Source organism: Haliotis rubra, unplaced genomic scaffold, assembly GCF_003918875.1.
Source record: "Haliotis rubra isolate DU_JTF1 unplaced genomic scaffold, ASM391887v1 Scf498, whole genome shotgun sequence".
Taxonomy (NCBI): domain Eukaryota; kingdom Metazoa; phylum Mollusca; class Gastropoda; order Lepetellida; family Haliotidae; genus Haliotis; species Haliotis rubra.
Window position 1 is genome coordinate 611,193 of NW_025767188.1, and position 27,222 is coordinate 638,414.

Sequence of the window (27,222 nt, forward strand, 5' to 3'; positions counted from 1 at the left end):
CACTTTTTTTTTAAAAGCCGGCATCAACAGACACATGGCTTCATGGGCCAAGTGAGCAGTTTCACACGAAGTCATATTGTCCAACAGTTGGCGTGATTGAGTAGGATCATAACGGTAGTCGGCAAAGATTCTGCTCCATGTCTGCACACCTAACATCTGGTACAGTGTACACTCTCTACCGTGTAAGTTCAGGCCTATTATTCATGCTGTCACTTATCCACGGGAATTCTTTCAATCACAAGGAGACCTAGATTTCATTTCAGATATTACAAAATGTCGCTGTCCACATTATCGCCCTGTCTGTAGGCTCAGTGTCCCTATCTATCACACAGTGCTCCCAGAACCAACCACTACCCAGTTCTCGTGTGTTATTCGAGTTACCCCGCCATTCATCGCCGACCAGGTCAGAGGTCAGGGGTCACGGTTGGTGGTCAAGCACAATAACTGCATTAGGGGAGATAGTGAGGTGGGCTGCCAACAGTCAGTGGTAGAGGGAGGGTCAGTCTGCGAGGACGGACAAGTGTGTGCAGCATAGACAGAAACCTCAGTACAGGTGCATCCTGACTATCAGCTTGTATCAGTCCGGCCAGGAGATTCACGGACGGCTGTGTATGTAAAACCCTGTTCTTGGATGAACTACGTACGCCGTGCTTGGCGCGACATCAGCATGGGGCGACGGGGAACAGGTTCGTACTGTCATAAAGTCATTGTCACATTGGTAGATGGGTTCAGGAGGGCCATGTTGTAAACTTCAACGAACTGTCACTATTTGCATGGAGAGTATTATTTAGTCCGAAGATGCTACGCGCTAACAGTTCATTGATAGAACGTTCTCATACTAATATATACACTGCATTCGTAACAACTGATGATGTAAACAATTCACTTCGACACGAGTGTGCCTCAGTTACAGTGAATACCGGTTGAAGTATTTCCCTGAAAACTGATTATAAACAACCAGTTGTAACACCACCATTAATCAATGTACCATTTTTCTAACAAAACTTCTAACTATTCATCAGCCAGCACCTCAACTACTTGACCACCCTCTCCTAACTTAATTACGTAATAGTGCGTGGTGGAGGCTCGTTGTTACTGGAGTAGGTAATGGGAGCGGAATGCACTCAAGAGCCTGGTGTAAATCACAGATCAGTGGACGGAATACATCCTGTATAGTGGTTTATGGCACCATATTAAGATAATTTCGGACCTGGATCACACGCAGAGCTCACTTCGAATAATATGTTATCGAATTGCACGTGCCAAACTTAGACAATTACCTGATGATGTTTATTTGATGTTATGAAAACAGTTTATTTGGGTCCCTGTTGCTCTAAATCAGTCTGGTGATTTCGCGGAGGTGGTTTAACGTTGTTTAAATAGTGGTGTAATATCCAACGATAGTCGCAGACTGCACTAACATGTTCCTTGACGCGTGTTGTCAATCAGGGTTTGTTCGAGGCTGGACGCAGTTGCTCTTTACAAAGGCGAGCGATCTGTATTTGTCGGGTCAGGCCAACCTTTGCGGTCAGGTTCAGTAATGAAAGGCAGTATTGTGGACATTCGATACAGATCGCTTGTCCGCCATCTGGGGGAAGAAACTGGGGATACGGAGGGGTCAGTCTAGGGGGTGATTACAGCTGATATTGTGTGGGGGTCTGGTTAGGGTGTGATTATATCAATGTGGGGTTTGAGGTGATATTGTGTGGGGGTCGGGTTAGGGAGTGATTATATCAGTGTAGGGGTTGAGGTGATATGTGTGTGTGTGTGGGGTCGGGTTAGGGTGTGATTATATCAGTGTGGGGGTTGAGGTGATATTGTGTGTGGGGCAGGTTAGGGGTGATTACATCAGTGTGGGGGGCAGGTTTGGGGGGTAATTACAGCTACCTGGAAATTCTATCGTAACAAATCCCCCTTCCCCCAAATACATGTAATGATATATCCTAATTGCTCATTAGTTTTATAACCTACAACGTTAGGTAGAACGGACAGTAAAATGTTAAGACGTATGGCAGGGCTTATAAACACTGATGATTGTCTGTAACGTGCACAGAACATTTCCATATGACGAAATACGTGATTGTTCTTCTGGGTCCGAGGAATTAGCATGGGTATCAATACAGAAACGTGCCAATGTAACACCTCCCAGGAATCATGGGCTATCCTGAAGAACAGCGGGACTCTTGTATGACGAGTGATGATGAGCTGAGAGGCAGCCGGTGGTGGGGGTATTGATGGTCACTCAGCGGGCAGCTGGATCGGGAACTGGCTCGCTCTGCTATAAATCACACACACTGTGGGCAGGAAATTAAACCCAGGGGCTGATATGCCTTGAAGTCTATGTGAGACATGTGTACACGATGTCTGGCGATTAGTTTCACCACAGTCTGGCCACCTTCCCTGTAGGTCGTTACGTAAGCCCTGGGGGATCTGTACCGTGCTCGCAGCCTTGGACGTACAAGGGTATGTTAGTCTCAGATGGGCAATGTGTACTTCACATTACCTTATAAACCCAGGGATGGTGAGTCTTGCGTAAGTGACGTATAGCCAGCATCTCCTTGGGGTTTCGTTGTGGTAGGAATATTATTATGAGTACAACGTACCAGCCACTTCTTATTATGACCGTTTCTTGAGTGAGTGAGGGAATATGGTTTTACTCCTCAATATTCCAGCAATATTATTATAAGTACAACGTACCAGTCACTTATTATTATGACCATTACTCGAGTGAGTGAGTGAGTATGAGGGAATATGGTTTTAAGCCTCTTTTAGCAATATTCCAGCAATATAACGGCGGGGGACACCAGAAATGGGCTTCACACATTGTACCCATGTGGGGAATCGAACTCGGGATTTCAGCGTGACGAACGAACGCTTTAACCACTAGGCTACCCCACCGCCCCATTTCTCGAGACCCCTTTCTATGATCACGACGCTGAGGTACTTACATTTTAGAGAGAAAAAACGTAACAAAACTGGAACAGAACTTTCTATTTTCCTAATATGAATTGCGTTATTTCAAACACTAAGCTTTTTAATCTAAATGTACCAAAGAAAAATTTTGATTTCGGAAATATAATGACAAAACTGTAAATGATAGCCTTTTGGTGATAAGCGGTACAAAGGAAATTGCCCCCGAACAGCGATTAATCAACCTGACTTTTCCGATAATTAAGACAAATGTTGATATCGCCGAAATGCTCATATTTCACGCTAGACGTCCATCTCAATTGACCGCAGCCGTCGACCCGTAGTATTTCAGCAATAAATGGTCATCAATTTGCTGTAGTGACCATTGTGGTCAGTGCAAGAGGAACTGCGGATTTACATGACGATTGCACGTGACGGATGTTAAGCTTTAACCCTTCCACTGATATGTTCATATCGTCCACATGTGCTGATTCGGTCCATCAACAATTTATCAAGATGGATCCAAGCTGTCAACGACCTTTTAATAAAGATTTATGGACACGCCTCTTTGTGTCCGGGGAGGGTCATATCAATTAGTTCCATAAACGTTTTTTTTTAAATAGTTTTCCATGTCCAAACAAAATACATGTCCTGGAGGGGTGGTCAGTGGGCGTCTGGAGGTGTAGGGTTTCTCTCTTGACCATCGCTCCAATCATAACCCTTTCATGCAACTGTGTCTGTAGTGTTCTTGATTCCGACCTTCCGGAGGTTGACAGGTGCCCCTTTCTTTCCCAGAAACACCTGCGCTACTTGGTAGTTCAATTGTAATTATAGAATCATAATAAACTGTTATTTTTATTTTATTGGATGGCATGGGAACAAAATATCGTCCATTTTGTGTTTCCTATCGTTCGTGTTGCTTGCTGTAACATTCATACGGTTATCTGTGAGACGACAATATGAAGCATTATTTTTTAAAAATTAAAGATATGTAGATTTATGTATGGACGTCGTACTGTGTTTTAATTATTAAAAGAGTGAAGGACCACCCATTTCTTTTGTATGTTAACTATGGTGTTGTGAAAGAGTGGTCCTGAAGTTAAGTCTAGTTAAGGAATCTTTCATAGGTAACTATAGCAATGTGAAAGACTCGGGTGGTCCTTAAGTGACGTTAAGAACCACCCGATACGTTCATATCACTTGATATGTCGAGCCGTGACAGGTTGAAAGAATGAAGTGGTTCTTAACCTTTTTGAGTGGTATATTTGTTTACAAGAGGAGACTGGCATTAATTAAATTCAACGTCAAAATTATTATGTTTTTTTTCGTGGACATGCACGTCAAGTATTCTTTTATCCAGAACGTCAATACAACGGCTCCCAGAATCATTATCTCCCCTTTCCTTGCACGTGCAAAACGCCCGGCTGTTTCTCTCGCCTCGCAATGACACCCCAGGTGGTGACTTGTGTGTCACTTTAGCTAATTACTGTCAGGTGTTAATTGAGCCTTTGTTGTCGGAGGACTGGACTATGATAATTACGTTGTTTGCTAAATGCTTTTGTTCCCTGTAAAAGTCCATCTGAGTCTTGATGGGTTTGTTGTTGGACGGATGCAGTCCATCACTGTTGGCGTTCTATGTGTTTGTGTATGTCCACCTATATAATGGCGAGGTGTTGTTGTGTGGACGGGTACTTATGGATTCAATTCTCCCTTTATAGGTCACAGCTATTTTACAAGAGTGACGTGAAAATCCCAGTTTAATGTGCACACCTGGAAAAACCGAAAAAAATAATATTGAAAAACAAAGTCCCCCAGGCTCGAAATGGGTTTCAATAAGTTGTAATACCACCTTTAGACGTTTTTCATAAGCAAATCAATCGTTATCATTGTAGTTCGATCTGTTTGTCAGTTACATGGTTCTATAGGGTGTCTACGTTATTTGTGTCTGATGCTGCACTGGTGTCTAGCTGTCTGTAATACTACACGGGACTCTATTTTAGGTGTTTCTGCTATAAGGGTGTCTTCTCCAGCTTTTTCTAACGTTATATGGGTGTCTACTTTAGTGAGTGAGTTTGGTTTTAAAATATTGATCTTCAGTAACCCATGCTTGTCGTTAGAGGCGACTAATGGGATCCGGTGGTCAGACTCGCTGACTTGGTTGACACATGTCATCGGTTCCCAATTGCGCAGATCAATGTTCATGCTGTTGATCACTGGATTTTTCTGCTCCAGACCCGATTATTTACAGACCGTCGCCATATAGCTGGAATATTGCTGAGTGCTGCGTAAAACTAAACTCACTCACTCATCTCTGTAGGTATTAATTGGTGTCAGTTATTATCACCAACATCTCGACATAATCCTGGAGGCTGGTTACCCCGGCCTGACACGTGATGGCGTGGATCTCCTACCGCTCTTATCTTATCACTCTGTCCCTCCCACCCAAATCCATTCCCAGACGTTTCCATACATTCCTTCGCATCTACATGTCGTCAGATTCTTAGACCTGCCTCGTCCAGTTCCTGTAATCCTGTTGTCCCTTTCTCGTCGGATTTGCCGAAAACATTCCTTCGCTCCTATGTGTCGTCTGCGCTGAGTTAATTGTCGTCTGATATCGTCTTTGAAGTGTTAAGATATCACGTGAGTGCTGTCTTTCTGGTAGATATTACCCCGTTGTTTCCTTATCAGCGTGAACTAAGCTGCATCATTCATCCACTGTCATGGTATGCGCGCGCACACAATACTTTGTCGAGGAAAGTAATTTCAAAGCAAAGCTTATTGATGGTACATGGATACAGTGAATGCAGGCTGTGACTCGACGCAAGGTCATCTTGGCGTGACAATGTAGGTCAAATATGACGCTAACACAGTGTAATTGCTACCCGACACGGACCATCACGGATGAATACAGCCATTTTAACGTCTGCACATCAATGTCTCCCGACGTCATAAAGAGCCATATATCAGACATTCAGCCAATACATTCAAGACTGTGTCTATGCTGACTGGATATAAGTGGTGTAATTAAAGCAGACGGATGATGAAAGATGGCTGTGGTCGTCTTCAGAACATCAAAAGTGCCACAATTGATATCTACATCATGTTCCAGGCCCCGTGGCGTTGCGTGTACATAAGTCCAATTAGCACGGTAGTTTATGTCCTAGGGGATTTATGTCAGTAGTTGTCAATGACGGTCAGGCATTTGGGTGGTCGACCTTACCCATCCTTACCCACTGTAACATTGTGATAAATGATTACCGTATGATCATAATATCGCGTGAATGTTATATGGATATAGGAGAAACGACCTTTTCAGGGTTACAGGAACCCATGGAGAAATCCCTGGTGATTCAACAAAGATCACCTGTGTCCCGTCTCACAAGACCTTCTTAGTGCTAAGGTGACCGAATCTCCCATACTCATGGGATTGCGAGCATTGTAGCGTTAAGGGTGTCTTGTGTAACAGTGACCCGTACGTCCTGCTTGTCGAAGATGTGGCCATCGGTTGTCAGGTTCGCGTCATTGCACCCTGACTGTCAGGTTCGCGTCATTGTACCCTGACGCTGCTCATACTTTCAACCACTGGTTTTCCCGGTCCAGACTAAGTTGCTTATAGGCCATCATGGATGTGCTGTCATTGTGCCTACGGTGGTGTTAAACACCATTCGCTTGCAATAACAGTGTGTGCGATGTTTTGACGCCGTCTTTAACGGCACTTACGTTATATGACGGCATATCGACTTGATGCAGGAAGATGGTGGTGCGGGGTTTAGGTGTTCACCACTCTGACAAACCTGAACACAGAACCAGGGCGAACAGGTTATGGAACCCACACCATTTCATCTACATCAGTAATATCACTGAGCCTTGATATAATCAAGTCAGAGTCATCCAAAACAAGAACTTTAATATAATGTGGAGACGTCCTTTGTTTGAAATTCCATTTACAATTCTCTACCGATGTTAGTCCTACATCATGACCGGAAAATATACTGAGAGAAAAAATTAAGGGATCACATGAAAGCACTAGTGTTCCTTTATTTTTTCCAAGGTTTTTTCACAAGCTTTGTATCGCATAGATTGTGAAGAAACCTGGAAAAAAATAAAGGAACACTAGTGCTTTCATGTGATCCCTTATTTTCTTCCCTCAGTATATGTATTTATTTATCAAAATAGTCTAGCCAGCTCTATAATACATTACCCGACAGGAAAATGGATTGGGCATTAAAATATTTCGTTGACTATGTGTTCATCTTCACCGACGTGTGCTCTCAACGTAACAGTCATAGAGACAGTTTACTCGTCGAACTTCTTGAAAACTTACAGACATCAATGGGCATTTCTTAATGGACTCGTATCAGTTTCCCGCTCATTTTGCTCCATCAATGGCTGTGTCATCGACCCCTGTGCCGCGTGTTACCCTAGCTATCGGGTTGTGCATTCCCCATCTCACAAGAACCGTGTGAATAAACATTTTATCTTTCCTTGTTAGAAATACCTTTGTTCTGGTGGAATGTCATCCACGTCTCGTGTGTACCATCACAAACAAACACAACCCGGTCGTGATCTTGGGGCGGTGTGTTTGGTTCGGGTTATCTCAACTTAATACAGATGCATTATATTTTGAGCTATCTAAGATTCATTCATATTGTGTAATGATATGTTTGCGTATTTCACGATTAAAACCCTATTTCTACATTCATATAACGCCCGCGCAAACATAATTTTGGTCCTTGAACTATGGGTATGCAGAACTGAGACCCGTGATCGGGAGTTCGAATCTCTGTTAATCCAGCATATGTTTTAAGGTTTGTCTGCACCACAGCCGGGCTCGAGGGTGACACCAAAGTGGTAAATGTCTGAGAACTGCATCATGTCAGGCTGTATTCCCACATAAAGCTGCCACGCCGTGATATATACCTGGAACACTGCTCAAATACCAACCAACTCACTCACTCAAGTTTAGTCTGGTGTTAGGTCTGATGTTTGGTTTGATGTTAGGCTAACAACTAGTCTTTGAAATGAACACATTTTACAGAAAGAAAAAAAAATATAATGAAAAGGAGCCCTGAGACTTTCTTCATTTCCTGAAGCTGTGGAAATCTATACTTGCCACATTTTCTAGACTTGTGTGGGCTTTCTTGGACATATTTGCTGATGTTTGGCCTGATGTTTTGTGTGGTGTTTAGTTTGATGTTTGGCCTGATGTTTTGTGTGGTGTTTAGTTTGATGTTTGACCTGATGTTTTGTGTGGTGTTTAGTTTGATGTTTGACCTGATGTTTTGTGAGGTGTTTAGTTTGATGTTTGGTCTGGTGTTTAGTCTGGTGTGGGAGAATCACCTGAGGTGGTATTTGTCTTTGTTTGCCACACTAGTGAAACCCACCTTCACGGATATTGTACTGACAAACCTGGACTTTATCACTACTGTTGTGTTACTCATAACGGAATAAAGTTCTGATTTTGTTGATAAAAACATTGCTTCTTTCAACGAGAATGGATTTTGACTTATTTTTAGAATGAACCTTATACTAAAATGCTTCAAACACACAAACAGGTTGTATGACATGTTTCGTAATGATAAGTAATATGCCATCCCATGGAGTGAAAGCAACACTCGATTAACGTTAACAAAACATGGTTGCAGCGACATACACACAAGTATGCGCGTCTAATTCCTTAATGCAAGGCACCTGTCAAGGTCTGATCGCGAGTTTACAACCCGACCGCTAGGTGTCGCTTCAGCGTCAATTACCCCGCTAATCCGCCCGCTGTAAGCAGTGGTGATTGGATGATCGAGAGTTAGATCAGATTTCACGTAATGACCCTGACCCTGGTGGTGTGCGGTAGGATCTGCTTGATATGCATCACATGACGCATTTAGTGTTCTCCGGGGAGTCAGACACTCTGCGGCACACAGGGATTTGTATATGCGGATATTTGCTTTCCATTATCGTACATTGAAAGGAACGAGTCATTGATCATGGTTAATAACCCGAAAACAATGGCGGAAATTATACGTTTGGTGTCTGATGTTGGTAATGGCAATTCTGACAGACGTGCACCGAAGTCGACATGTACATAGTTTCGATAAGCTCATGGTCATGAAAATACTGCTAGAAGATATTAGTTACACAACGAAGTGTATGTCTGTGGTACGTTTGATAGGTGTGTGGTTTGTGTTCGCTCGCTACAAATATGACCTGGAAGTAGGCTGCGATGTAGGCTGCACGAAGACAGCGTGTAGGCTGCGATGTAGGCTGCACGAAGACAGCGTGTAGGCTGCAATGTAGGCTGGATGTAGGCTGCACGAAGACAGCGTGTAGGCTGCAATATAGGCTGCACGAAGACAACGTGTGGGCTGGATAAAGGCAGCATGTGGGATGTAATGTAGGCTGGATATAGGTAGCGTGTAGGCGGTATGTAGGCTGGTTGTAGGAAGCGTGTCTGTTGGATGTAGACAGAATCTAGGCTGCACTGTAGGCTGGATGAAGACAGCGTGTAGGCTGCAATGAAGGCAGTGTGTAGGCAGGATGTGGACTGTTCATAACCGAGACCTCACCTAAACTAACTGACATCGTACCTGGGACCTTTCTGATGCCTGATTGGAACCTTTCTGTGCCTGATTGGAACCTTTCTGAGCTTGATTGGCACCTTTCTGGTTCCTGATTGGCACCTTCCTGATGCCTGATTTGGACTTGCCTGAAACGTGGTATAGCCGTATATTTCTCTCAATCTTCTGTTAGTGTCACAAGTGTCTGATAAATCTATGAACACTGCATGAAACAACACTCACTCGAAGCATCTTCATCCGGGGCTACCAAACCTGCATGCTCTTCACACACACGCCTGTAGCATACTCAAGATCTATATCCGAGTCTACACACGATGTCATGAAGCACTTACGTGTCATTACATTCTCCCGCGATCAATGTCCTCTTCATCCGTTGTTGCAGTACCAAAGAAAGGTACTCCATCCAGACACATCTTAAGCAACTGCACAGTATCGTCAAGGGCTTTTCGATCTTTTAAAAAACAGTCCTTCAACCAGGGTTGACCCTGCCATTAAACCATGCCTGGATTAACCTACAATGAAACCTACGAAGTAATTTTCGACGAATCGACCGATCTGAGGCAGTTATTAAAGAAATCCTATACCGTTGTACGATCTTTCATTGATTCGACCGTCCTGCAAACGTGTAGGTTCAAGTGCGCTGTTTCTGACAGCACTGTGACATACATCCACTCACTAGGTATACGAGCCTATCTGCCCAGCTCAGTGTACCTGAAGGATTATATTAAGTGTACATACCAGGTTGTTGGGCACCAGTGCAGGGAGTTACAGTGATGGTATTACTCACAAAGACACAAGCATGTGAATAGTGACTAGCGACCGTTGTCCGACAATACCGTACTTTAGGACTTGGCACTGTCATGGAGCTTTCTGTTGTATTCGTCTTTTGCTCACGAGGTACGACTACTGTTTCGGTTGTATGGAACCCATATGTGACTATATTTTCTGAAATAGGGACAAGATTCAAATTAGTGTCGTCAGCTAGTGTTAAAGTAAAGGGGGCGGTGGGGTATTCAAGTGGTTAAAGCGAGGACCCGGGTTCGATTATCAACATGGGTACAATGCCTGAAGCCCATTTCTTGTGTTCCCCCCTCGGGATATTGCTTGGGTATTGTTAAAAGCGGCGTAAAACTCACTCACTCATTGTTAAATTAAACAAGCCTGGAAATCGGCCATGACGTTCGCCGATTTGTAACATTAAGATTCCACTGTCTACCTATTGCTGATTTTGTTATGTCTGTTTCAGATGGACTGGGGTCGGCCCCGAGTGGGCAGGGACCGGAACGTGTTTAAGGGGTGTGTGCTAGTGTCCACGCTTCTGGAACATTACCCCAGGCGCTTCAGAACAAGGGCTGTGGCCGTCAAGTTCTCCAAACGCCTGTTCAAGGAGGGTCTCATCAGAAGCATCTTTGGCGCGAGGACGTTCGAGGATTCTCCTCAGTTGTTCATGTGGCAAGATGATGAGGTCATCAAGCGGCAACATGCTTCTATAATGACGTCATCCTATCCGGCCAATCAGACGCCAGGATACAGTGTTGTTCAAAAAGAACCTCGGGACAGGTTGGACTTTAAACTTATCGAAGACGTTAAATATAAAGTGCTACATCGGGTTGATGATTATAATATCGTGACGTCTTTCAATAACTTTATACGGGAGCTTGAACGAGACTTCCCGGAAGCTAGTCACGGAAAGAAACACGAGATTCAGCGATATCCTCCCAATACCTGGGATACAGGGGTAAAACGAGAGAGCACGTGTTCTACAGATAGTTCAGTAGATACCCAGACATACTTCAAACTGCGAGATAGGAACGCCTACAAGTACATTCACCCAATGGCGTCGACAAGGGAGCACTCCGCAATTCCGGAAGAACGGATTCCGGAGAAAACAGAAATGGCGGCAATAGACTATGAAATGACGCCGGGAATCCCCGGCACTATAAATAGCCACACATCTTCGGGTGGCACTGTGGAGAGTGGCGAGTCTCAGAGACGCTGGGTTGAGCCCAGCTACTCGTACTCGGACAATGAGAAGCAGCTGATCGAGGAAATGAAGAGGATGAAGAAGGAACATCAGCACATCCTACGGACGTACGAGGAGAGGATCAACAAGCTGATGGCAAAGATGCACGAGTTGAGGTCGATTGCAGAGATGCTGGAGAACTCTAGCACCAAGTCATCACCCTATGGGATCCTCCCTGCCAAGGCCAGCCTACTCAACATCATCGGTATGTCTGACATTGGTATATGTTTTTATTTTACGGACCAGGCTGAATCAGAATATTATTGCTTTAAATGTGTCACTGGTAGATTTTATGTGCATGGAAGTTCTAATCCCGTAGAAACCTCAGGCCAGCTTGCCCAACATTGGTAAGTCTGTCATTTATATTTTTCTGACCTTGTTGTACTGACCAGGCCGAATCCGTACTGCTCTAAATGTATGACTGGTTTCTATTGTCTACATGGTGGTTCTAATCCTGTGGGAACCTCCAGGCCAAGTTAGCTCAACATAACGTTAAGTCCAAATCTATATTGAATGTGTTGCCCTACTGGGTTGGTCAGGCTAAGTCCAGGTCAATTAATATATGACATCGGAAATTGTTAAATATGTGGGGTTTAATCCTTTTAGATCCAAATCTGCCAACCTATATTGGTATGTGTGATGTATGTGAACATATGAACAAGTGGAATAACCTGTCCTTCAATGTCATGTTGTATGATAGTCATTTTCACTATGCTAATCATCAAAGACATTAAATTCAACACAAAGTCAGCCAGGAGGTCGGACATAACCATCCAATCCTATATTTGGTCCTTTCTCACGAGTCACGGCGGAGCAAGGAGTACTTCTATCCCATTCTGTTGGAAACCCATACGAGTTACCTCCCATCGTTGAAGGTCACTAATTGAATATCAGACGATTACAGTGACTGTGAGGAAAGCTTTGAGTCAGTAATATAAAATGTTTCTATTTATACAGTATATATTAATGTACCTGACCCGACAAATAGTCCCAATTGTCCGTATGACCCTCTGAGGACGCCCAGACTGAGTTAGATATATCCCACTGACGGTCAAAGCAAATTGTAACGTACCGTCTTTAGTAGAATACCTTCATGGCTCTCATTTACTGCAGTTTGTCGGCCTGAAACAATATTGAATTTCCTTTTCAACTTTTATGACCCTTCAAACAGACAGGACCTGAGACAACATATACTGAGATAGAGCGCTTATTACCATATGTTTCCCCGCCTATACACCCATTACTGTCTAGCGAAATTCAAACCTAATGTTTTCATGAAAGTGACACCTTTGTCGCCCCCCTCACAGGAAATACCTCCAACTGATCTATGCGGGGAACGCCAGTCTACGTGCGCGGCCAGATAACAGTCGGGTGTTACTTTTACCTGCCCCCGAGTTATATACCGCCATTATCATAACGCTGAGATTACGCCAGTCTCCCAAAAGAGACTATAGGACCACCTTTGTTATCCACGAGCTTAATGCTGGGCTTGGATTGTTTGACAGTGGGCTGTTTCTTATAATGTATATATGAGAGGCCTTTGAAGTGAGGCTGCCGCTTCAGCTGAGACATTCAGAGTTGGGTGATTGGCAAATTCATATCTCTGATTTCGTTTAATGTTTGAGCGTCAGCTGGTCGCGTAATTAATGGAAGTTAGTACCTGGACACGATTCGTACGTAACGCGGCGTAATCCTATATTGGTCTGAATGTATTTGGGGTGGATGTGTTAGCGAACCATTGACTGTGGGGAGATGGTCATCCCAGATACTGCTGCTGGAGCTCCAGATGTAATTCATGAGTCAGTTTGTGGGTAGTTCACCAATGGGCGGTTCTGGGGCAGCTTGTCACTTGCAGGGAGAGGAAATTGTCTCAGACTGTTATTGTTTGAACATTACCTTATATGTATACCAGTTACAAGAAGCAAGGAGAGAGTCTTTTCTAGTGGTTTTTGTGGAGTAAGGCATCGGGAGTTGCTTGCTGGATAGTAAACTATCCTTATGTTAGTGATACTCACAGCAGTCCCACGTCTCAATTAGGAAAGGACAATGGGCTGATGTAGCTGATTCAGCTATTTCCCAGTGAGCAGGTTTCTGCAGACGTAGCGCTCAATTGTATTGCCGGTTCTACAAGGACTAAATAATCGACTCCCCGACAGTGATTTGGCTGTTAGTGATAATGTGGTCTGATGTACATGTCTTGTTTTGTGCCCTGAAAAGGAGCGCAGGAGCGAAATGTTTAGCCGAGTAAAGTCAAAGGTTCTGACACAACATTAATTGCCAAGACAGAGTCGTCCAGATGCCCAAACAGACACGCGGGGGTTGACCCGTGTCCTACATCCCTACTGTCACAGGTTAAGAATGTCAAAGGGCCACATCAGCCCATAAAAAGCGCAGTAAAATGTATTGTACGTAATTTCGGGTTAGTGGAACAATCATCTCCAGCAGTGGCGTGAAGGTACGGCGATGTGTGCACCACGCTCAGGGGGAAGGTAATGTTACGTGGTGAAGCGGTGTTTATCAGAGATGCTGGATCGCCTATCTCCTCCCATTCATCACGCTCCCAACCCCTGACAGGGTCAGGTCCTCACCCAGATACCTTCCCAAGGGAGATGGGAGGGGGAGGTGGCAGCTCATCGCTTTGTCTCGTCGTTAAGGTATACGCTGGTAATGATGAACATTTTGTGTCGTTTCCCTACCGGTAACCTAGTGTGTAGCGAGGCTCGAGCCGTATCGCTGTAGAGGCGTTCGGTGATTGTAGCTGTGTCGTCACGCGGTTTTAACCGACATATTAAAGACGCAGCACAGGGAATATATTTTAAGGAATCGCCCCAAGCCTAAGGTCAGTATGTTGACTTGCATCAGATCTAATTATATCCGACAACACGATGAACCTACCACCTGGTATGTAGATTACAAGGGACAAATTATTCTTCTACGGTATTGGTGTAAAAATGTTTGAACATCATATAACCCAGGGAGGCTGTAAACATTCTACAAAAAAAATGTTAAACAGGAAAATGTGTTTTCATATGCCTATAGTTAATTGTCAAGCCTGCTTCTACTACACATCCCTTTAGTATTCATAACAACCTTTTGTAGACTTCCTGATTAATTAGTTTGTGTTCCTGCTTGGACTGTTTAGTTATGCTAATGAGATGAATATATGTTTCATACTTGCCAATCATATTTCCTATTATTTTGCACCGCTGTTTTATCGTGTATTTTTCAACGTCAATACATTCATGTATACAAAGGCACGTGTTCTTGAGAATCGATATAAATGGTATTTGGAAATCCTAAAAAGATTATACGTAGCATTTTGCCCCTAGACAATGAACGTGAATGAAGTGTTTGTTTGTTGGCACATATAATGCATATTATGAAAGAGTATGGACAGCAGCTGGCGTCCTTGCCTGACCCCTTGCAACATCTGGGACGGCAGCCGCGCATGGTGCAGGCGACATTGTCGGTAATCAACATGTTGGAATGACAGAAACTTGACAACTCTGCACATCTATTTTTTGGCTTTTCATGGGAAAGTTTATGTATGTCTTCCGATGAATGGTTTACTGGAATCCCGTGATTCCTGTGCGGATATGCTTTATTATTGTAATGACTTGCTTGCGATATATCAAATTATTTTCCGTACGTCCCACAGCAGCATCTGCACCTGGTGTTTAGTGGTGTGGCAGCTGGGGTGATCAGTGTTGCTGTTGGACATGTTGTGACAGCTCTCTCTGTATCATTAACTGTTGCTGATGTTGCAGGAACGAAGTTGGAGGAGGAGAGGAAACAGGCCGTGGCGTTGCTGCAAGATGGGGAGATCCCCCCTTCCCTACCCCCAAGGCCCAGTCGGGGTAACAAAGTGTATCCGAACAAACCCATCATCCATCCTCAAGTTAAGATGAAGCCACTTCACTGGCATCGCATCATACTGACAGATGTTGGTGAGTATCTCGCAACTTTCTATCTCTGCCGGGCTAAAACCGTAATTACACTTTGGGTCCTTTTGTAGGGTTTGTTTGTTTGTTTGTTGTTTAACGCCGCCCTCAGCAATATTCCAGCTATATGGCGGGAGTCTGTAAATAATCTAGTCTGGACCAGACAATCCAGTGATCAACATCATGAGCATCGATCTACCCAGTTGGGATACGATGACATGTGGCAACCACGTCAGTGAGCCTGACCACCCGATCCCGTTAGTAGCCACTTACGACAAGGATGGGTTGCTGAAGACAAAATCTAACCCTTGATCGTCACGGGTCCTTTGGTACTACTTCAGTCTCCATAAGACACCGAAACAATAGTGTACATACATCCCCAGTAAGGATACAGCACTTTGGCAACCCTACACATATCCAATTACCTGGGCTTCTGTTTATTGTAACTTGTATATACGGATAGATGTCTTCAAATTTTTGTTTTGCTTCGTAGACTAAGTGTTTCAATCCATCCATTCACGTCTGAGTTGAATCAGTATCTTAAAGTTTGTCCAACAAATCCCATGTGCAGGTTACTCTTTTTATGCAAAGCAAATAGTACTGAAACGATATTTCAACGTCTGGTAATCATCAAAGACTTGTCCCATATTGTCAACCGTTGTCTGTATGCAGGATCCGAGTCAGGCACGGTGTGGCACAGCATGCTGGAACCCAAACTGGATACAGAGGACATAGAGAGGTACTTATCATCTATAAAGTGTTGAGCTCGTGGCCTCCGCACCTTCTAAATTAAATGATCCGTTTTAACCAATTTGATGAACATAAGCACACATTACTACAACAGTTGTCTAGGAGGACGAATGTCCGGACTATCAGGGCCCTATTTAGGGGGATTTATTGTGTTAGATGCGGGCTGCTCTCAAGAACGTTTGACGTAATCCACCTGAACGACGTCATTGTTGACATAAACAGCAGCAACGTCACACTAGAGGTTAACGTCTCACTATGATGTGACCTCAACTGAAAACATGTACAGCTAATCATAAAGGGTCAACTGTATAAAATTAACTTCGACATATTAGCATGTAAAAAAACATACTTCCTTGAATTCCTATTTGTTATATATTTGAAAATTTATTTGCATGAATGAATGTTTAGTAACCTTCAGCGAAATTCCATTAAAATTAAACATTCAATGCAATGACATACGTGATGTCGGATAGCGTTGACTCAATCATGGTTTATTGTTTTAATTTATTAAAATAACATGCTTTCTATCTTTTGTCAGATTATTTTCCAAGACCGGAGATCCGTCATCATCTGATGACGTCACACTATACGATGACATCTACTTCCGGAGAGGTCGCCCAAAGCAGCAGGTGCGTTGTATATGTTGTTTTATTGATGAGGGTTGAGTTGCACGTTAAACTATCGTTGAGGAAAAACCGAAACCCTTTGCGAAGGAACATATATATGTTATGTGGTATAACAGTCGCTCTTTCCACAGCAGTTTCATTCCTGAAATCTGTTTTATTTTTCTAGTAGTTAAAATCTGTTAATATAAATGGTTGAATTTGGCTCGACAGCCTTGATCTCAATTATATCTTTACAAACTCCTGTTGGTCTTACAAATATATTCAATAATTAATTCGTGTTTCAGCCTGTGGGTATATTCGATAGTGATAAATCCCAGCGCGTGACGTTAGAGATGAAGAAACTACGTCACACTCTCAATGACGTCATACAGGCGATGTCATCCCTGGACATGTCGTCGCTTCACAAAGACGGGTAAAATTTCTTGGTTTTGTCTTAAATATGTCTTTAGCACTATAAGCTACACCAATCAAAGACCAGTATAGCCCTTCGCTGTGGTCGTGGAACGTATATTTTACCCTCGTTTTGTACTCAAGCCTACGCAAGTCTTGATCAAATTTAGCACAAGAGGAGGAAATGTTCTTTTGAAAAAGTGAACTACAAAAATTTGAACAAGTGTTGGTCTATGACAAATGAAGCTTGTACATTACAAAGGAGCACAGGTTGTCGATCATCTAAGGCGCTGGATGTTGTTCTGCAGAGTTGGAATCACCAGGAACCATGGGCAATGATTGTTTCTAGGTTTATCACCACTATACTCGTACTCGTTTAACTGAACTGGGGAATGTTATTTCGGGTTCTCGTCCTACCTTGACACGTCGCGATCTAACGGAAATACTGCTGTGTTTCACTCACTCACCGACTCTCCCCGTTATGCATAACAATGACTGGACTCTTAGCGGTATTTTACGAGAGCTTCATTTGTTTTTCCCGCAGGATGGCCGATCTGCTGGAGTTAATTCACACGCCTCGCGAGCTGGACAAGATCCTCCACCACATCAAGCGCAAAGGAGCGAGTAAGTAACCAGGCTGTTACCCTAAATAGATCTTTTTATACAGGGAGATGTAGCAACTTTAGAAGTGTCGGATTGTAATCTCTATTGAAGATCGAAGTTGAAATACGTTGATAACGACTCTAGTTCCATGTTGACAATATTCAACAATGAAACTAGGAAGAGGCAAAGCGAATGTTCTCACATCTTGATGTATGGTATAGGTATTGAATACTCCATGCTTTTGATGCTTACTATCAAACTTTACACTTTACGTGTACACGAAAAGAACCTGCAACAATCCTGTGTCTTGTCAGTTTGCTGATTGCTTTGATTTGCCTCCTCTGTTTTCGCTGACACCTTTAATATACTTACAGGTAACCTTGACTGCCCGGAGTACCTGGTGTTTGAGCTGTCGAAGGTGGACCACTTCCGTGAGCGGATCGACTTCCTGAGATTCAAACACAGACTGCAGGTCAACTTATTCGAGATTGGTATGTACTGAATATCCTCATGTGTTGTGTCTGTTAAAAGGGAATGGTGAAAAGACATTACTGGCTGTTGAAGCCGCTCGGTAGTGTTGTTCTACCTGTTACAAGTGGAGCCCATTCCTGGTGTCCCCCACCGTGATGTTTGGAATATTGCTAAAACGGCCTAAAACCACACTTAGCCAGTCAGTCAGTTAAATGTGGAGCGTCAGGCTGCGTTTGGGGAAAGGGCGGCCTGGGTAGGAGACCAACGGCTTTTTCCGAAAAAACTTCAGACGAGCTTGTCAATGAGTGATGTTGTTACAATCCCGCTATTAAACAGTATTTGAGTTACGTCACCATGTGTCCGCATGATGCTGGTGGAAAGAGTCGAGATGTGCATTTTCTGTAGAAAAATAAAACATATTGTGAAACCGATTTCTTCCTGTTTCAGATCAGCAGCTGCGAGAGCTGAACACTGCATGTGATGAGATTACAAGCAGGTACCCAAAACTGTTGATTCTCAGTACAATCAGTAATTAGTAATCTCAAATCAGAATATATTTGTGAGGATGGATAATGTATAATATAAACAACAATAACCGATGTATATTCACGTTTTAAACATTTTTTGTTTTCTCCCTCTCATACAGCGTTGCCCTGAAGAACCTCCTGGAGACGCTGCTGGCTGTCGGCAACTACCTGAACGGCGGCAGTTTGGAGCGAGGCCAGGCGGATGGTTTCACACTGGATATCCTGACCAAGCTGAAGGACTCCACCGACAGGGTAGAACTACATGGGCCCAGTGCCCGACTTATCGTACACCGCACCTTACACAAGGGACCAACCATTTCATATACTGCTTAGGGTTTGGAATATGTTTTTCTTGACAATATATTTTTTTATTTCGGTTACTGCTTCCAATCAGAGTATTTTCTTAAAGTGTAGAACATGTTTCATACATTTTGTTTTGGCTATCAAGCATACAAAAACAACAGTAAGGTTTAATTTTTCCCCCAAAAAGGATCGATCCCTTATCGCCTCGTTCATTGGCCTACGGGATCATAGAATATAAGGGCTTTAGAAAGCATTTGATAGTTGCATCCCCAGAGGTGTCAGTTACGGATCCAATAATGTCGTAGGATGTCAAATTTGATGGTTGATACTTCAGTTCGTGTTAGTTATTGCGCCAGTGCTGCACACATTATATATTTGCCAGATTTGCAATAAATGCCATCAAATGCTGAAGTAAGTATGCATGTTCTAATTGTGTGGACTGTTCAGACGCGGCGCGGCAATCTGCTGGAGTTCGTCATGAAGACGTATGTGCAACACTACGAGAACGACCTTGACCTTGGATGCCCGACCCGGTTTAGGTTACCAGAACCTTCCAACATGAGGCACGCTGCACAGGTAACTTTGCCAACCACATACAGTACAATAGGCTGTTTAGCTTTGGTTAGGCCATGTGAAAGCTTCGCAATCATTCATACGATGGTTAGCTTATCCCTTTATTATCTTCTTTCACGTTTCTCTCCTGCTGAGTCAACGACTGTTCCTATGATCCCACAATATCCATTGGACACTGGAATAGTTGGAACATTGCTAATGCGGCGTAAAACAATAATCACTCACTTATTCACTTGAGATATAAGTCATTGTGTATCACTTGGTGTACTCCCAACGGTAATAACATCCATTTGTAAACTGTCCATTCATTGTTAAAAAACTGTTACCGTGTGTGATTTTTTATGTTGATGATGGTATTGCAGGTGTCGTTTGATGAGATGCACCGGGTACTGGGCGATCTGCGTGGGGAGGTGAACGCCATCAGAGAGAGGGTAAGTTAGAGTGTTACAGGCAGTTATCTGGTTCATTGCGCCTCGGATATTATTTCAGTTATATCACGTCATGTCATCTTGATGTGGGAGTGAATCCTGAAAAGATGCAGGTATCAGATGCTTTCCACTTGTATCGCTTTTGTGAGACATCTTGCTTTATACAAGAGCGTTATGGTCCAGACAAGCTGGAAACACGATCAGGGCGAGATGGCTGGCGCGCTCAAGGGGCACTACTCTGCAGCGCGTATTATCGCGTCTTCTGCTATTGATCTGCTATTTTGCAGCATGTATTATCGCGTCCTATACTGTTGATCTGCTATTTTGAAGCGCGTATTAACGCGTCGTATGCTATCGATCTGCTATTTATCATTAAGGACACTTGTTTGACTTTGCATGACACGTATGTGAAGATGTTGATGAATATAGTGAAGGACAGCTCAATCAGCACAACAATCACAATACGTGGACAAAATTTCACTTTCTCTCCCAGATCGAGTCGCTGTCGAAGAGAGAGAGCAGCAACCTGACCCAGACACTGAGAGTCAACAGCGACAACTTCGCCACATGTGGTAGGTAGTGTGTAACACTATACAAATACATGTCTGTGATACCTGAAGTTTTACCTGAATTCTCATAAGCTAGGCATGAGACAATGTTAAATGTAGGTTCTAGGTATTGTATCCAAACGTTGATATTTAGTCAGGAATAAAACCCAATCGATGGTGATGTACCATTTTGTTCAAGCACTGTTTTGCAATGGTAAAACGAAGGTCATAAACAGAAAATCTAGGATTACAATGATCTGGAAATATAAGGGAGACAACTCTGAGCAGCACGCTGTCGGGCTAAAGCCACTGGACTACTGAAGAACCGACACGTGGTATGAAACGTGTAACTAATGGTAACTGAAGGCTAATGAATTGAGTCTCTGGCTACTTTCTCTAGTTCCTCTCGTTGTTCCAGCCCTGGAGGTGGTGTTCGAGCAGGAGCGTGTGCTGGAGGACAGCAGGAATAGATTCCTGAAGACAACCGCCTACTTCCTCCATGACAACAGAAAGGTACGAGAAACCTCATAGATGTTATTTCATCCACGCGGCAAATATGCTTAAATATTTGAATTACTGGACCACACGATGGCGGATGTTTAGGTTACAACGACCTGTTCTGTTTCAGTGCACACCGCACGAGTTCTTCCAAATCTGGGCAACTTTCCTCCACGACTGCAAGTACTACTGGAAGCTGGCCCATCGAAACCTGGCCAGGAACAAGTTCGAACTGGAGTTCAGGTCCAAGAGTCAGTTGGTGAGTGGTACCTGGGGCCCACGTGGGAGACGGGGAACAGATATCTAGATACCTCCTTAAATAAAGCACACAATTCATATTCACACCAGTGATTTTACCAGGATCCCTAACTAAGTACCTTACTGAGGCTTCTTCTGAACCAGTCATGATGATGTTCACAAATTGATATTGATGATGATTTTATTTTTGTATTTATTCCCCGACAGCATAGAACGTTGCTCATGCTATTCAGTTTTGTTTGTTGTTTAACACCAATCACAGCAATGTAAATAATTGAGTCTGGACCAGACAATCCAGTGATTGACAACATGAACACTGATCTACGCATTTGGGATATTCAGTCAGTGTTTTGTCGAGTCCAAATGTTATTATTTACATTCCGACGTACACCGCTGAGAACCTTTCCCCTCAACATTAGCAGCATCCACTCATTCATCCCCATCTTCTTTTGCAGTCGTCGTCCTCAGGCCAGGGATTCAGCAGCGTCAAGTCCAAGATGCTGAAGCATCTCTCCGTGTTGAACGATGATAAAGACATGAAGACTAACCGGGCGCAGCAGCTGAAGCACATTAACAACTGGATTGAGTCTGTGGGGAAGTACACCCAGGAGATGAAGCCTGACCGACCTCCTCCGCCACGCGAGGGTGAGGACAACAGGGAGGTGGCGAAATACACGTCCCAGCAGCAGAGGAGTCACTCCCCCTTCCCCAAGCCCATGACTTCAACGCCCCCTAACGTGCACAAACCCCTGGCCATCAACAAGACAAGTCCTGAAACTGTGGAGCAGGTTGTGAAGCCTGTTCCTGCAGAACGAAGTGCTAACTATGAGAATCAGCCCCGCTATGTTGCCAATTATGAGAACCAGGAACAGGCTTATGAATCTCTGAACAAGGCAAGGATGAACAATGTGAGAAGTGTTCCAAGTGCCACCTTAACTCCAGGAACACAAGCCCAGGAGCATAAGAAAAATGGGCCGTTTTCTCTTAAATCGTGGTTGAAAAGAGACCAACGCAGTGATGACGAACAGGTGCAAAGTGCGGCTCAGAGCACGACTCAAGGCCAACAGCCTAAATCTACAACTTCCGGAAATCCTTTTGGGAAGTTACGTAATACCGTGGTGCAGAAATTTTCAAACAGTAATAGTGCTAAGAAAACCACCGAGAACGAGGGCGGGAGGAGGGAGCGGGACGTATCACGTGACAGATGGGTCCAGTCGGATCAGGAATCCACGGAGAGGAAGCACAGGGATGGGAGGAGAGCGCGGAGGGATGAGGAGAAGAGGAGGCATGAGATGGAGAAGAGGGAAAAGGAACCCAGAGGTCATGGTGGTCACTCCCAGGCACCGCCCGATCCAATACAAGCGTTTCAGGACAAGCTAAACAGGGACTATCAGAATTTCAATTACGAGTCCCCAGTGTCAAGGACGTCCACGCACTCTGGACATCAGTCCGTGCAATCGACTCTCAGTAGTATTCGCAGCAGGGACCAGTCTCCTTCCAAGTATGAGGTCGCCCGTGCAGCCCGAGACAGACATGGGTCAGGGCAGAGACACGTGCAGCCCGTGTCCGCCTTCTCTGACCATCCCGGTGCTAGTGACGAGAACAATAACAAGAACACTGCCAAGGTGTCCCCCCAGAGCGGCTCCTCCTACAGAACCAGGGACAGAGCACCCATCGCTCTGGGGAGCAACATCAGTATTTCCGACGCGTATACTCGAGCGCACGACGATCAGACCCCTGTGGGTGCTGGGGACGCCACTGATGCGCCTGTGGGACATCTGAGCAACGTTGATTCCAAGTGGGTGAAAGCTACAGCTGTGCCTGTATACAAGGCCAAGCTGATTCCTAACTATGAGAATCAGACGAAACTTGACCCACGGTTTGACGGCCCTGGGGTGAGAGGTCAAGCTGAACCGGTTGTGACGTCGCACCATCATCAGGAGTCGACTACATCTGACGACTACCGCCACATCCTGCAGAAGAAGAGTGAGCTGTATGTGTCGCCGGGGTACGGCACCACCCAGAACATGCAGAAACAAATGACCCCAGACCCTCCCCGACCCAGCCGATCTCACAAGGACTCAAGGAGGAGTGTCAGTGCTGGTAACCTCCCGGAGAGGCAGCTTCATGACCACGCCCACCAGCAAGCCGACCCACATCATCCTACGCATCCGGCATCAGACAAACGTCCTGACCCCCGTGACCAAAGAGGTCCCGCTCACGCACCGTCCATCACATCACTCATCGAAAGGTTTGAGAAAAAACCTGGAGACGAGGGAGGACTGTCTCGACAGTTGCATGACAACGCCTGGCAGACCCCTGGGGGTCGGGCCTCGGAGCTTCAGGGTAAACCGGTGTCCATGTCTACTCCTGTCTCCCGGAGGAAGAATCTAGGTCTGTATGAGGACCCTCAGGCACCACCCCCAAGTCGTCCTGACCGGGGCAGTAGGTACACTGACCATCCATCTCCGGCCCAGGCTTCGGTCGCCCCCTACCACAGCCACAACAACACCCACTACCACTCAACTCCTGTGTCTCAATACTCCACGTACCACACCCCGGCCTCTGAGCCCCCTCCCAAACCTGCCCACACACCACACCACGCGCAGGGTGAACGCAACGAGGCTTACACTGACCAGCTCAGGAAGGCCGCCAAAACCAGTTCTGTGTTCGACCGCTACGGCAAACCAAATTCGCCTGGCTATGGCAGACACAACTCCCCGGGCGCAATGGCTGTTGTGAAGCCTACCATGCTGCATCAAGGTGCTGTCACTTTCATGGAAATATAATTCCATGGATAATATATAATCATTGCGACATCTTCATTTGTACTGATATTTAAGTGATAACGGACACTTATTGGGCATCCGTGCATATGAAAGACCTCAGTGCTGCGATTAATGTGTAAGCGTGTAACTTTGTTACAAACAGTACATTACTTAATATTCTGGGGAAGGATTAAGATCATCATGAGTGTATGTGTGACCTGGCAATAAGGTTAAGGTCAAAGCCATCTGTGACCTGACAGCAAATGAAGGTCAACGATCTGCGGAAGTGTGCATGTGACCTAACAGTAAGGTGAAGGTCAAAGATCACAAAAAACTGAAATTTAACCTGACAGTAAAGGGTCAAAGACAATCATCTGTGTAAAATACCATCTGTGTATGTCAGAAGCCATCAGACTTATAGTAAGGTGGCCGCGAGAGAGAGCAGCATCCTGAATCAGTTATCAGACGTGAATGTGTCAGTGAGATAGACGTGAAGAATGGCCGAACCCTACTGTGATCGTTATATATATGAACAATATAATCGAACAAACAACAACCTGCTTCAAAATGTTATTGTTGCCTTGGAAATATGTGTATTTCTGTGATTAGACTTCCGTGACCAACTGACATAATTCTGACTGGTTTGAAAACGACTGTCTTACAATTCTAACGTCGCCTTGATCGACCTTTGACCTTGACCTGGAACCACTTCCGGCCTACATTCTCTAGTAAGGTGACGTAATAAACCCGGCCCAGAAAAATAAAACGGCCGTTTTCATTCTGTATATCTTCCACACAAAGTACTTAAAACTGTGTTTGCATTATGTTTAATTTATGACTTTTAATTTATGTTATTATTGCAAATCCGTGGATCGGCCCAACTGCGATTCAGGTGTCGAAACTTTTTATGGTATTACTGTTGATGTATTTCTTTCATCGTTGTTGATAATTTCAAGGGTACCTTGTTAAGTATGTGAAGACATACCATGTTATTGTCTCATTGTTCGTCCTGCTTTCCATGTCCCGCATTTGATGTGTCGTCATGGCAACTGAACTGATGTCACTGCAACAGTTTAGTGCCGTCATTTTTAGGATTTGACGAAGAGGGACAATCACAATTTTTGAAAAATGTCTTTTTAAAGAATGATTCCATCATCATCTAATAACTTATCTTAACGGTTTATTTTCTTTCAGTTTTATGGTTATTTGTTTACTTTCGCGTGGTATACTTACCATGGATTTCGTACATGACGCTGGAAGAATTTAATGGAGAACTCACTGTTAAGATGTAAATGTGTAATTACGTGGTTGATTATCCGTAAATAATTAATGCATCTCAATAGCTAGTTATCACATCTCACTGGCTGGTTGTCACATCTCACTGGCTGGTTGTCACATCTCACTGGCTGGTTGTCTCTGAGAAACAATCCAATCCGTCATCAAGTTCACTTGACACCAGGTTTTGTTTTTGGTGATTCGTAGAAGTATCGCAATATGAATGTGCATGCATGTGCGTGTATGTGCATGTGTTTGTATGTGCACTATCCGGTTGTTGTGCTACAACGCCAGAGAATAACCAGTCTCGATTATCGTCGGTAACACTGCCCTGTTCCACGAAGCGGTCGTAACGCTATGGTGATCGTAATTCCCTTAATCCAACTTTGTCTTACGACTGACGTAGCGCTAAGGTGATCGTAATTCCATCACTCCAACATTGCCTTACGACTGACGTAGCGCTAAGGCGATCGTAATTCCCTTAAGCCAACATTGCCTTACGACTGTCGGAACGCTATGGTGATCGTAATTCCCTTAATCCAACATTGCCTTACGACTGTCGGAACGCTATGGTGATCGTAATTCCCTTAATCCAACATTGCCTTACGACTGTCATAGCGCTAAGGTGATCGTAATTCCACCACTCCAACATTGACTTACGACTGTCGTAGCGCTAAGGTGATCGTAATTCCCTTAATCCAACATTGTCTTACGACTGTCGTAGCGCTAAGGTGATCGTAATTCCCTTAATCCAACATTATCTCACGACTGCCGTAGCGCTGCGATCGCATTGTGAAACGGGGCCCAGTTTCCACTGGGTATAAAAAGCAGTCCTAAACAGTTATTCTGTAATAACGGCACATCGCTACTGGATCTTTTTGGTTCAACCAGATGAGGTCATCTCTCTGTTGGTACGCCATTGTTTGCATTGAAAGACGATTAAATATAACGTAATATATTCTCTGCCTATCTTATTAATTGTGAGAATAGTCAAACATATAGAAAATTGTGTTAACCCATCAGCCAGAGATTGGTATACTGGTAGCTATAGCAACCGGTAAAAGCTATTTTAAGTTATTACGAATCAGGGTTCATATCTTATTATTACAGTTCAGTGTTTTGCTAAAATGATTTCTCTGAATTATATCCTTGTCTCTGTGACATTTAACTCTCTCTGCGTTCGGCTCTGTGTTTGACGTCGGTGGTGAATGTTTGATGTAATGTGATGTCCGAAAGGAGTGTTGTTAGAAAGATGAGATCCGACAGGGGTAGTGTTTGAGAGATGTAGCGCTTTATGATTGCTTGTGGTTGTGTCGACTAGATGTTGTAAAGAATCAAAATATTTCAAAAGTAATATTTGGTCATTTTACATGACATATTTACAAATAAATGGTTTACAAAGAAACTGTGTTGTTATATGTTTTCTCAAATTCTACCGCAAACAAATCTCTTGGACAAGTTTCAAGTCATGAATACACAGATAATTGAAGTAAGGTGACACACGAATTCAGATGAACATCGCTCTGTCCGCCATCCTTCCTTTGTCGCACGTAAGACTGCCAACCTGGTTGTGTGGACAGGGTGGCCGCCGGAAGAGCAGAGGGTCGGGGTTCTATCACCGGCCGCATCATACCAGTAGATGCTTGTCGTAAAGGGCGACTAACGGAATCGGGTGGCCAGGCTCGCTGACTTCAGCAATATCCCAGCTATATGGCGGCGGTCTGTTAATAATCAATTTTGAACCAGACAATCCAGGGA

At 44.1% G+C, this 27,222-nt stretch overlaps 1 protein-coding gene across 7 annotated transcripts in view; it reads left to right on the forward strand.

Annotated features, from left to right (window-relative positions):
- LOC124291598 overlaps nt 1–26,869 on the forward strand; it is a 93,027-nt gene extending 66,158 nt beyond the window's left edge. For all 7 annotated transcript variants that reach the window (XM_046728626.1, XM_046728625.1, XM_046728627.1 and 4 more), the window contains exons 2-16: nt 10,729–11,710; nt 15,273–15,452; nt 16,119–16,185; nt 16,735–16,825; nt 17,107–17,234; nt 17,757–17,836; nt 18,190–18,306; nt 18,734–18,782; nt 18,933–19,065; nt 19,564–19,692; nt 20,052–20,120; nt 20,611–20,689; nt 21,084–21,178; nt 21,294–21,422; nt 21,877–26,869. In XM_046728626.1, coding sequence (XP_046584582.1) covers nt 10,729–11,710; nt 15,273–15,452; nt 16,119–16,185; nt 16,735–16,825; nt 17,107–17,234; nt 17,757–17,836; nt 18,190–18,306; nt 18,734–18,782; nt 18,933–19,065; nt 19,564–19,692; nt 20,052–20,120; nt 20,611–20,689; nt 21,084–21,178; nt 21,294–21,422; nt 21,877–24,210 — 4,662 coding nt within the window. In that variant the 3' untranslated portion in view covers nt 24,211–26,869. The remainder of the gene's footprint in view (nt 1–10,728; nt 11,711–15,272; nt 15,453–16,118; nt 16,186–16,734; nt 16,826–17,106; nt 17,235–17,756; nt 17,837–18,189; nt 18,307–18,733; nt 18,783–18,932; nt 19,066–19,563; nt 19,693–20,051; nt 20,121–20,610; nt 20,690–21,083; nt 21,179–21,293; nt 21,423–21,876) is intronic.
- The last annotated feature ends 353 nt before the right edge of the window (nt 26,870–27,222 follow it).